Source organism: Saccopteryx leptura, chromosome 3, assembly GCF_036850995.1.
Source record: "Saccopteryx leptura isolate mSacLep1 chromosome 3, mSacLep1_pri_phased_curated, whole genome shotgun sequence".
NCBI lineage: Eukaryota > Metazoa > Chordata > Mammalia > Chiroptera > Emballonuridae > Saccopteryx > Saccopteryx leptura.
In genome coordinates, this window is record NC_089505.1 from 172,663,093 (window position 1) to 172,674,791 (window position 11,699).

The window sequence follows — 11,699 nt, forward strand, 5'->3', positions numbered from 1 at the left end:
GCAATTCTACCTGGGAGCCTGCATATACAAAAGAGATGGTATGTTCATGTGAGTGCCTCAGTTACCCGGTTGTCACACTCTGGGTTGCTGTCATTTTGCTCTGACAGATGAGTTAGTGACAAAACAGCATACTGAGTTATCTGAGGAAACTTCAGAATCAACCACTGACTCAGAGTATGAGTCACCCTGTGAATCATGGAAACTCATAATCCCAAACAATGATTTATACAGGAGCACAAATCAGGAAGCTGATAAATAGGAAATCCAACCTGATCAGGTGGTGGTGCAGTGGATAGAGCATTGGCCTGGGATGCTGAGGAACCAGGTTTGAAACCTTGAGGTTGCCGGCTTGAGCGCGGGCTCATCTGACTCGAGCACGGGCTCATCCGACTTGAGCACAGGCTCACCAGCTTGAATGCAGGTCACTGGCTTGAGCAAGCCGTCACTGGCTCAGCTGGAGCCCCCTGGTCAAAGGCATGTATGAGAAAGCAATTAATGATCAACTAAGGTGCTGCAACTATAAGTTGATACTTCTCATTTTTCTCCCTTCCTGTCTGTCTGTCCCCCTGTCTCTCTTTCATGCACATGCTACAAAAAAAAAACAAAACAAAACAAAGATTTTTGTTTGTTTGTTTGTTGTTGTTGTCCTTGTCTTTTTTCCCTAAGAAGAAAATACCTGAATTTTGTCTTAATGATACAATATCCTATAAGCATTATGGATAAAAGGATCCAAGAGATTATTTATTGGAAATAGGAAGTTAAATTTGAGAAAGAGGGAAGGCTGTGTAAGCTAGGAATTGGGGAAAGGCCAGGAGCAGGGAAACTCAGGACCAGTTAGCAGGGTGGCCACGTGGAGGTGGTGCTCAGGACAAGTAAAGTCCTTGAGTGCACAGATGTTGGTCTTCTTTTCTAAGTCTGCCCCTCCTCCAGGACTCAGCAACATGCTCAGTGAGATCTGGGTGGGGGAGCATGCACATTTAGGAGAAGCGCCTAACATGTAACTATGTAGTGAGAGGCCAGTGAGGGACAAACCCCAGAAGATTTGAATCCAGCAGCCTCTCAGCTTCTGTCTTCCTTCCAGGGAGCATGTGGATCTGGCCGCCCCAATTCCAGAATGCCTGTCCAGCCCTCACCTCCCCCTTACTCCTGCCTCCTGTAGGGAGCAGCTGGCATGCACCTGTGCTCCCCTTAGGAAGAGGCTGGGTAAAATCGAGCTTTAGTGATCCTGTTTATTTAACATTACAACTAACAATGTGGTAAGGTGCCGAAGAACTGCAAAAAATAATATTAGTATTTTAGAAGGAAGAGTCAGGTTTCTTTCCTCCTCCTTTCTGTGGAGAATGGAGGGAGAAGAATGGGGGAGCTTCCTGGCTTACAAGGACATACTATGCACTGAGATAAGAAACCCCCTTTTACTAAGAGGCTTAAAAGGCATTTTATGATTTAGGCCAAGCATTCTGAGAGATTTTGTAAATATGATTTTTATACTTGTGTGTGATTTACACCAGCTCAAGATGGCCGATTGCATTCATGTTTAGGAAGGGCTATTATATTATAAATGAAGAGGTAGTTGTACTAGGTTTTGAATGGGAGGAGGAAGGAGACTTGGACCCCTCCCTTCCCCACACCTGTGAGGAATAAGGTAAATAGCCAGCCAGGAATGCGGGAGAAGAAAGAAAAATTTAAGTAGCCCGTTCTTCTCCCTTTTATTTCTCCTTAATGGGTGATTTACAAACGCTTATCCTCCTACATCATGTAAGCCCCCTCCTTTTCCCCCCAACCTGTATGTAATCAAGTGTATATAACTAGCTTCAGAGCTATATTCGAGGCTGCATGATTTGGGTCAGCTATACCCCGTGTAAATCAAATGCAGCCAGCTTATTAATAAATCTCCTCTTAAAAATTCTTCTGTATCCTGCCTTGGTGTCTCTACATAACCTGTGGAATTAAGGTATGCTACTTTCCAACAACAACAAATCCAGGGCAACACTGTATGGGGTTGATGCAGGGAGCAATCACACAGAATGTTGTATAAGTTTCTATATACACTGACACAGGTCTGGAGTGACTCCCACTGCATTTTTGACACATATTTCTGGGAAGGAGTAAAATCATGGACGTAACTAAGGACTGAGGAGAGGTATGGAGAATATCCCCTTTTTAAATGGCTCCTATCATCAGAAAGATTTAGAAGAGTATGTATGAAATTTGTGATCAGGATCAAGGGCAATGAAGGCATTTCCTCTGGGAAGAAGTGCATCTCTGTTCAGGGAAGAATGTCCCTAGCGATCTGGATGTCACCCTTACTGGCCCTGTTACTCGGGACTCTTGTGTGGTTCACCTGGTGAATAGCATCAGGTGGCCTTTGAGGAAGGGTGAGGTTTTAGGAATTTCAGGAAGAGTGACAAAGCTGCCTGTTTGCCTTTTCCAGCGCACTGTCTTGCAATTCAGCACCACATTTACGTCTGAAAGACACTGAATGGACGAAGGGGAGAGCAGAGCACCCAGACATGGCACGGGAAAGCCTGGGTGCTTTCCTTCTAGCAGGGAGCAGGCCGGGGCAGCAGGTCAGAAGCGGAGGGAGGTCCGACCTGCTGCCTCACCAGGTGGGGAGGGAAAGGTGCAAAGGCCAAAAGGAAACTTAAGAACCAGCATCCCTCCGACAACCAGGCCCTTCCTGCAGGACAGTGGGTAGCAGAGATGGGTTTCCACTGAGTTGAGCCAGAGGCTCTCCTAAGGCAAGCTGCTGCTTGCAGACCTTCAAGATCATCACAAGAGGTTCTAATTTAATTGACATCTAATTATAGCTGAACCTGGGAGGACTTCCCTGTAAATACTGAGAAGGTCTGGCTACAGTGTCAACCAAAAGCACTCACGAAAAGGCTCTTTCAAGATGTTCCCAGGCTAACAGAAGGAGACAGAAATGAAAAACAAATAAATATGCAAAGCCAAACAAAATGTTTCGTGGCTTTAGATGCGTTTTTGTTATGATTACCAATTCTTCAAGAAGGCAAGTCAGGCCCGGCAAGGACTCCCTTCCTGATGTCTAACTGGCCTTCAAAGAACACAGCTGTGCACACAGGAAGGGGTCTAGCCTGCTTGGTGGTCCCCCACCCCCCAGTCACTCCTTATTGTCATCTCCTGTTTTGGCTTTGGAAATCCCCAGGCCCCATGCAGGGCAGGGCAGGGCAGGCTGCTGCCAGGCTGGCAGAGGTGACAGTAGGAGGAGCCGAGAAGGGTATTCTCCAGACTGGATTGAATTCTGAGCCCTCCCTGTGACAGGGATGGGGAACTGAGTGTGGAGACCGAAAGATCCCTTCCCGTACCCCAACAGAAAAGGCTGCTGCTAACTTGGTGGCATCGACTGAGGGGCGAATGGTCTAGTTCTGGGGCTGGCAGCTGGCAGTGTGGCCCACGGGTGTTGCAGCCACCACACCTGGGACACTTCTGGCACCCGTCAGTGTCTGTGGCTGCTATCCATGATCACATAAACCTTGTGACTAAGCCCTGCCCTGTCCTGGCTGACTGCTTCTCTTTCCTCCTTGTGGCCATTCCTCTCTCAACACTGTTTCCCCCTAAGATAACAACACAATAGTCACAGCAGCTCAGGACTCCAAGACTCCGACCCATGCGCCTTAGCACCACTTCCATGCAATTCCCCCTGCCGTGGGTGAGCCCTATGTCCCAGGGGCCAGAACTGTCGGGCCTATTCACAGAGGTGGATGCTGCTGACATGATTGGCATGTTCTGTTTCCAGGGCCTCAGTCAGGGGTCGATGCACTATTACTCAAACAGGAAACAAAGTGTACTGATGAAAGGAAAGAGCTGCCTGACCTGTGGTGGATCAGTGGACCTGGAACGCTGTGGTCACCAGTTCAAAACCCTGGGCTTGCCTGGTCAAGGCACATATGGGAGTTGATGCAAGAAATCACATCTTAGGCATGTTATATTGCCTCTGATTGGCCCAGTAAAATGGGCATAATAAGAATCCTTGCCTCCCATGAGGGCCCAAGTATTTCCAAACTCAAACATGGCCTCTCCTTCTGTCAATACCTCAGTCCCAGCCTGGTCGATTCTGGCCTGAGGTTTTCCTGTCACAACACCCCGTTATGGCAAGTCTCTGACCAATACCAGGCAGTCTGGTCTCGGGGACCCAGGCTGGGGAAGGTGCTTGCCCCGACCCTTTCTAACTCTGGAACTGGGGAAGAAGAGCAGAGCTGGGTTGTCTTCTGAAACACAGAACCTCCACTTCCTAACTTGTGCAGCTTCTGTCACAAGCTGTGGGGAGCAAGAATCAGTCAGCATGATAGTGTTGAAACACACTCTGGTCTACAATATGAAGTTGGACATCCACCAAGAAACCTTTTCTACATTAAAGTCAACAGACAAGCATCTGCTGCACCTGCTCTGGGGCGAGGAGCTGCTGGGCACCAAGGCGGCTATTGGTAGGCTATGGTTTTGTTAATCCGGAGGGCGAGGAGCTGCTGGGTACCAAGGTGGGCATCGGCAGGCTGTGGTTTGTTAATCCGGAGGGCGAGGAGCTGCTGGGCACCAAGGTGGGCATCAGCAGGCTGTGGTTTGTTAATCCGGAGGGTGGGAGTTGGGATACAATCACTGTGCAGTGTTTTATTTATATCTATTTAGAAATATTCATGAAATTTCTTCAATCTGGCCCTATTCTGGGCTGGGGTGGGAATCATAAGAAGGAGGTTCAGGTCTAGGTGGTTGGAAACTGAGGGGATCCAGGTGGTCACTCATAGTTTGGAGGCTGTGTATACAAAATGCCCAGCTGTGTGGGACAGGGAGGCCCTGATCTGTAGAATTTGGCTATCTCTGTGCTCTAAATACTCTCATTGTGGCCATTTTAGCCAAGGACTGAAGCCACCCACTGAGGCCAGGCCACTGAATGTGGCCTCAGTGGGTGGCTTCAGTCCTTGGATAAAAGTTGGATGACACATTTATACTTATTGTGTGCGATGTACTATTATCTATTCTGTCCTATTATGTTTGTTCCATTTTTTTAAAATGGTGGTAGTAGCAGCATATGAAATGGGTTCGTAACTCATTATTGGGACTTGATTTGTCATCTGCAATCCACTGTCAAGGGAAGCAAGGAAGGCGGAAGCTTGTTAGAAAGGTGATGGTGTCAGCAGTGACAGACCTGGAAGCAGGCCAAGGTTTTCATGCAGCTGCTGGGTGTGTCTGAGGCTGCCACAGGGCAGAGAGCATAGGCAGGTGGGAGGTGATGTGGACCCTGGACAGATTCAGGGGCCAAGATGACCTCCAAGAGTTGAGCTCAGAGAAATATCTGAATAAGGGAGAAACATGGTCATCACAGTACACAGGTCATCACAGTATACCGTACACAGGGTTGGATGGCCCCTCCTTTCCTATCATTTTGAAGAAGACCCATTCCTTCATGAGACTGAGGCCCTGGTCTAGGCCTCAGGGAGGGGGCAGAAAGTGAACCACGAGCCCCTGCCTTCACGTCCCTTCCTTTCTCCCTGTGGAAATGTGCCAGGCTGGTTGCCACCAATGGCTGGCCCTGCACTGAGCCCTTCCTGACCCCAGAGAAAGACAAGGTGTGGGCAGGTGGGAAGCACGTCTGTTTGTGTCTATATAAGGGGAACCAGAGGCAGAAGACACATTTAGCAAAATGACAACAAATACTTGCAACTTCCCTGTAAGTTTGAAATTATTTCAACATAAAAAGTTGTAAAAAATGGCACCACATTCCAACACTCAGCTAAGTTGTATCTAAAACAGTTAACCACGGGGTGAAGGAAAGCCTTACTTATTTGGAAATAAATTGGTCCCCCACAGATCCTCGATAGAAGATGAAGACTGAGGCCCTTCTTAGCTCCATATGAAGGATGGAATGAACTTGTAGGGCAACAGCTCCCACTCTCTCCCCAGAGGCTCTTAGAAGCCGTGCAGCTCCAGGCAGAGATTGCCCCACCACACCTGCGGCATTGGGTCCCCAGTCTGGGTGGAAGGTGCATGAACTCGTAGAAGAGCTGTGCTAACCTGCATCCCAGGGACTTGCCAGTGGCAGACCTGAAGTCAGTCTCTCCCGAGGTTCCTTAATCCCCTCAGTCTCGGCCTCTGTCATGCTGTGCAGGCCCGTCCTCCTCATGCACACTTGAAGGCTCAGTACTTCCCAGGCACTCAGTTAAGGTCACTACTGTCCTGTATAGAGGGACTCCTAACACCCAGGTAAGTGAGTGAGCTCCAGGCCACCTAGGGTGTACAGGCACAGCTTTTTATTCAATGGAGAGGAAAAGGTCAGCCAGGACCGTGGTGTCTACTGGGGGAAGGTACAGGAGGTTTGCTTTCTTGATACCCCCTCCACTGCCTCAGGGGGCAGTGTGCATTCTCCTTCATAAGAGCAGAGTGACTGAGTGACTGCTAAGGGGACAGGTGACACCAGTGTGACACGGTGTGTGGGAAACAGCTGTGTCAGGCTTGCTTGCTGGTTTCCCAGCTATAAGTACTTTGCAGGATTAGTGTGTGAGCATGTGGCAGAAAGCCACATGTGTGTCTATGAAAAGCTATGAGTGCTTTCCCTCAGTGACAATTCTTTCAGATCACTTTCCCATCACCACAAAGTGCGGTTCCCTGAGTCCCTCAGCCACCACCGTGAGGGGCAGTATTCCTAATCTGTTGCCCTCCACTGTGAAAAGCAGGTTTTCCTTTGCTTATTTGCTCACCTGTCTCTGTGAGCCTCCAATAAATGAGTATGGCCCAACACTTTCCAGCTCTGCCGTTTCTCTACTGCCTGCTCAAATCCAGTGTGAACCTGCCCAGCCTCCACCACTGGTATTTCACCTGCCCTGTGCTCAGCTACTCTGGCCAGGCAGGTAAGGCTGCCACACAGTGTCTTCTCAGGGCAGTGTGCCAGGGATCAGGGAGAGTGCGAGACAAGGAGAAGCTCAAAAGTCTTGTGGCCAACAGGCATGTCTCTTCCTCCAGAGACTTGAAGAAATCCCAGGGGGACAGAGACCGAGCACCGAGAGAGGAATGACTGACCGTGGAGAGCATGGGGCAACTCAGAGCTTTATATCACATAGTATGAGGGTTTTTAAACATTTTTTTCCATTGATTTGGTGGGGAGGAGGGAGAAAGAAGCATCAACTTATTGTTCCATTTACTTGTGCGCTCATTGACTGTTTCTTGTATGTGACCTGACCAGGAATGGAACTTGTGACCTTGGCATGTGGGACAATGCTCCATCCAATGAGCCACCTGGCCAAGACCTCGTGTTTTATTCTTTATTCCTCCACTAAGAGACTCATTCAGAAAGTCCTTGGTGAAGATTTCAGGACTACCATGGGTAAACTGACTTCCATCAATATTTCAAAGGTATATATTTTTTACTGAAAATATAGAACATGTGTGTGTATATAATTTTTTTAAGGTCCAAAATCTCTCATCTGTGGGAAGCACCTGCTCCAGTGTCAACTGGCCATACCCACTATCACTTGCTCCAGGACAGTTCTGACCTATAGTCCTATGGACGGCTCTGGGCAGAGGCAGTGGGGTTTCCATCATTCATAAGATGTTTATTAGATGCCTGTTGTAGTCTAAAAGAGTTAACAGAGCATAGGATTGACAGGTGCTCAAATAAAAGTGGGAATAGTTACTTTGATTTTTCTCAAAGTTCCAGGGGCAAGAGTGGTGAGAAATGGAGAGTGGGAGGAAATGGAGTGGGGCCACTGGGGGATAGGGTTGAGGGCACCTGCCTTCTCTGCTGGCAAACCACAGACAGGGCCATGCACAGAGCACCCACCATGATGAGGCACCCATTAAGCCAAATCCACCAGGCCTACAGCCTTGGGTAAGGCCTTCTCAGATAAATAGAAGAAGAGTTTAGAGATTTGAGTTGAAAGTTTAAAATGAGAGTCCCTAAATTTCATTTTTCAGTCTTAATTGAAATAAAACTCAGAAAATAGCCATTCTTGCACACATCGAATAGACATAATGCATGAAATGTTGATTTTTTTCAACTACTTCCAGATATTCTTTTGAAGCATCACTACTAATACAAGTATGCATGCCAAACGATTTCAAATTCTAGCTGGATTGTTAGCTCTGCAGCAGTAGAACCCAGAGAGACAGAGGGTGTAGAGAAGGGGAACCCACTTGTACTGTTGGTGGGAATGCAGACTGCTGCAGTCACTGTGTTAAACCAGTGTGAAGGTACCTCAAAAAATTAAAAATGGAACTGCTTCTGACCCAGTGATCCCACTTCTGAGAATATATCCAAAAAACCTGAAAACAGTAATTTGAAAGAATATATGCACCCTTACATTCATTGTAGCATTATTTAACAATAGCCAAGCTATAAAAACAGCCCAACTATCAGCAGATGAGTGGATAAAAAAGCTGTGGTACATTTACACAATGGAATACTATGCAGTCATAAAGAAGAATAAAATCTTAGCATATATGACAGCATGGATGGACCTAGAGAGTATTATGCTAAGTGAAATGAGTCAGACAGAAAAAGACAAAGATCATATGATTTCACTTATATATGGAATCTAGAGAATAAAATAAACAAATAAAATAGAAACAGATTCATAGATACAGAAAGCAGACTGACAGCTGTCACAGGGGAGGAGGATTGAAGGGCTGGGCGAAAAGGGTGAAGGGATTAAGAAGTACAAATTGGGAGAGGGAAAATGGCGACGGAGTAGGCGGATGTTACAATTCCCACCTCCCAGAACCAAAGTGGATTACAACTTAACATAGGAACAATCATCTTAAAAGACCAACTTTCGGACTAAACTAAGAGAAATCTATAACTAAGCATTACCGAAGGAACCACATTGAGACTGGTAGGAAAGGTGGAGACACGGAAAGGGCTGCCCCACTCCCAGGAGTGAGAGGCGGCCCGGAGGGTCTCTCATGGTGGGGTGGGTTGCCAGGAGAGTTGTGGGTCCTAAGCCCCAGAACCAGAACCCCAGCCTGGAGCCCCAGAGACTAGAGGAGGCATACCAACAGTACTTAGCTGAGAGAAGAGCCAGGTTACTGTTTGCAAGAGGGAGACAGAACTCTCAGACCTAGGCTCCATCTTAAAGGGATCATGCAGAAAACCTTGTTCATAGCCACTTACCTGGGGCTCTGGGAATGGGGAGTGCCGAGAGGACTGGAGTAGCGAGAGGAAAGTGTAGTCTTGGGGGCACAGGGAGAGACTGTGGGGGACAGCGACCCTGACCCCTGTACTGGGTCACTCCCCAAACATAAAGTGATCATTTTTCCTTGGGGAACCAAGCCAGCAAAGGGAAGCAATTACCCCACCCACTAAGAGGTTTTTTCTGCTCCAGTCAGTGCAAAGAAATGCTTAGAAGCAGGGGGCGCATCAAGGACACAGGTTTTGAGTGCTTAGGTCTGGGCTACACTGCCCCCCAAAACTGCTGAGTACCCTCCAAAGGGTAGGAGGGCCTGGCTGCGGTGGTGGCCGCGGTGCTTGGCCCAGGTGGCTGTGGGGAGCGGAGCCCAGTGAGGTGGCCCACGTGGAGGTGGGGGCGCACCCAGTGAGGTGGCCCACGTGGAGGCGGGGGCAGCACCCAGTAAGGTGGCCCATGTGGAGGCGGGGGCAGCACCCAGTGAGGTGGCCCACGTGGAGGCGGGGGCAGCACCCAGTAAGGTGGCCCATGTGGAGGCGGGGGCAGCACCCAGTGAGGTGGCCCACGTGGAGGCGGGGGCGGCACCCAGTGAGGTGGCCCACGTGGAGGCGGGGGCAGCACCCAGTGAGGTGGCCCATGTGGAGGCGGGGGGGGGGCGGAGCCCAGCTGCTCATGCAGTGGCAGTGAGGGGAGAAACCTGGAGAGACCTCCAGAGCACATAAGTGGGGCTGAGTCTGGAGAGGCAGCCCATGCAAACACGGGGGTTGAGCTTAGAGAGGCAGCCTGTGCGCCCATGGGGGGCAAAATCTGGCAAGGCAAGGAATTCCCTGCACCTGTGGGGCAGCCCGAGCTGTGGCCTGCAAGCCCCTGCACCTGGCAGTGCCAGTCCCCAAGTGCCTGAGGAGGTGGTGGCAGCAGGGGGTCCAGTGGAAAGACCACACCCTGGGAATAGAGAGGCCACACACACTGGCCAAGAGTAGATAAAAGCTAGCATAGGAGTGCAGCTGATATTTACAAGGGCATCAGGGTCCAGCAGAGGCAGCCACAAATTTTGGATTGCCTGTAGCTCCAAGAAGGTTGCTAAGGGCCAGTCATAAGCAGTGACCCCCTGAGCCAGGTTCTGGCCAAGGAGGTTCCAGGCTGGTACATCCAACTTGAGCATCAGCTCAAGACCTAACAACCCTAGTTAGAGAAGTATCTTAAGGAAAGGTTTCTTACACCTGACCCAGCTAAGGCAGTAGTCGGCAAACTCATTAGTCAACAGAGACAAATATCAACAGTACGACTGAAATTCCTTTTGAGAGCCATATTTTTTAAACTTAAACTATATAGGTAGGTACATTCCTTATTGAGGTAGCACCCCAATGTGGTATTTTGTGGAAGAGCCACACTCAAGAGGCCAAAGAGCTGCATGTGGCTCATGAGCTGCAGTTTGCTGACCAGGGAGCTAAGGCATAAAAAATGTTGACACAAATAGCAAAAAGAGCAATGGCAGCAGACAAGTAGACCACAGAGGATTACAAACAAAAGCTGAGGCCAACCCAAGAAGATCTAGAAACAACACAATTGAAAGCTAGAAGCAGACAACACAAACCCTATACTCAGTTAGTTACACAAAAAACACATCCAAAGGAGCAGTCTATACAGAGACAAAATGGGGAGACAGAAAAATGCAATTCAAATGAATCAGCAAGAGAAATCCCCAGAAAAAGAACTGAATGAGATAGAAATAACAAAGATAACAGATGTAGAATTTAGAATAATGATTGTTAGGATGCTCAAAGATCTTAGAGCAACAATAGATGGACATAATGAGCACCTAAACAAAGAGATAAAAAACATCAAAAAGGACACTGAAATCATAAAAAAGAATCAGACAGAAATGATAAACACAATATCAGAAATGAAGACTATACTAGGAGAAATTAAAAGCAGGCTGGATGAAGCAGAGGATCGAATCAGCGATTTAGAGAAGATAAGCAAGAGCATGGAAGCAGAATAGCAAAAAAAAAAAAAAAAAGAGAATCAAAAAGTCTGAGGAAACTCTAGGAGAGCTCTGTGGTAACATGAAGAGAAACAACATCTGCATAATAGGGGTTCCTGAAGGAGAAGAGAAAGAACAAGGGATAGAGACCTGATTAAAGAAATTAGCTGAAAACTTCCCTAAATTGATGAAGGAAAAAGTCACACAAGTTCAAGAAGCACAGATAATCCCATTAAAGAGGAATCCAAAGAGACCTACACCAAGACATATCATAATTAAAATACCAAAGCTAAGAGATAAAGAAAGAATACTAAAAGCTGCAAGAGAAAAACAGCCAATCACCTACAAAGAAGTTCCCATAAGGATGACATCTGACTTTTCAATAGAAACATTTGAGGCCAGAAGAGAATAGCAAGAAATATTCAAAGTAATGCAAAACAAGAGCCTACAACCAAGACTACTTTATCCAGCAAGGCTATCATTAAAAATTGAAGGAGAAATTAAAAAGTATCCCAGACAAGAAAAACTCAAGGAATTCATTATAGCCAAACCAATGCTGTGAGAAATGTTAAGGGGTCTGCTAT

General features: G+C 47.7%; 1 protein-coding gene across 3 annotated transcripts in view; it reads right to left on the minus strand.

The window, feature by feature from the left end:
• EDAR (ectodysplasin A receptor) overlaps positions 1-455 on the minus strand; it is a 33,881-nt gene extending 33,426 nt beyond the window's left edge. For all 3 annotated transcript variants that reach the window (XM_066372228.1, XM_066372226.1, XM_066372227.1), the window contains exon 1: positions 270-455. In XM_066372228.1, the coding sequence (XP_066228325.1) occupies positions 270-386 (117 nt within the window). In that variant the 5' untranslated portion in view covers positions 387-455. The remainder of the gene's footprint in view (positions 1-269) is intronic.
• Between the last annotated feature and the right edge of the window lie 11,244 nt (positions 456-11,699).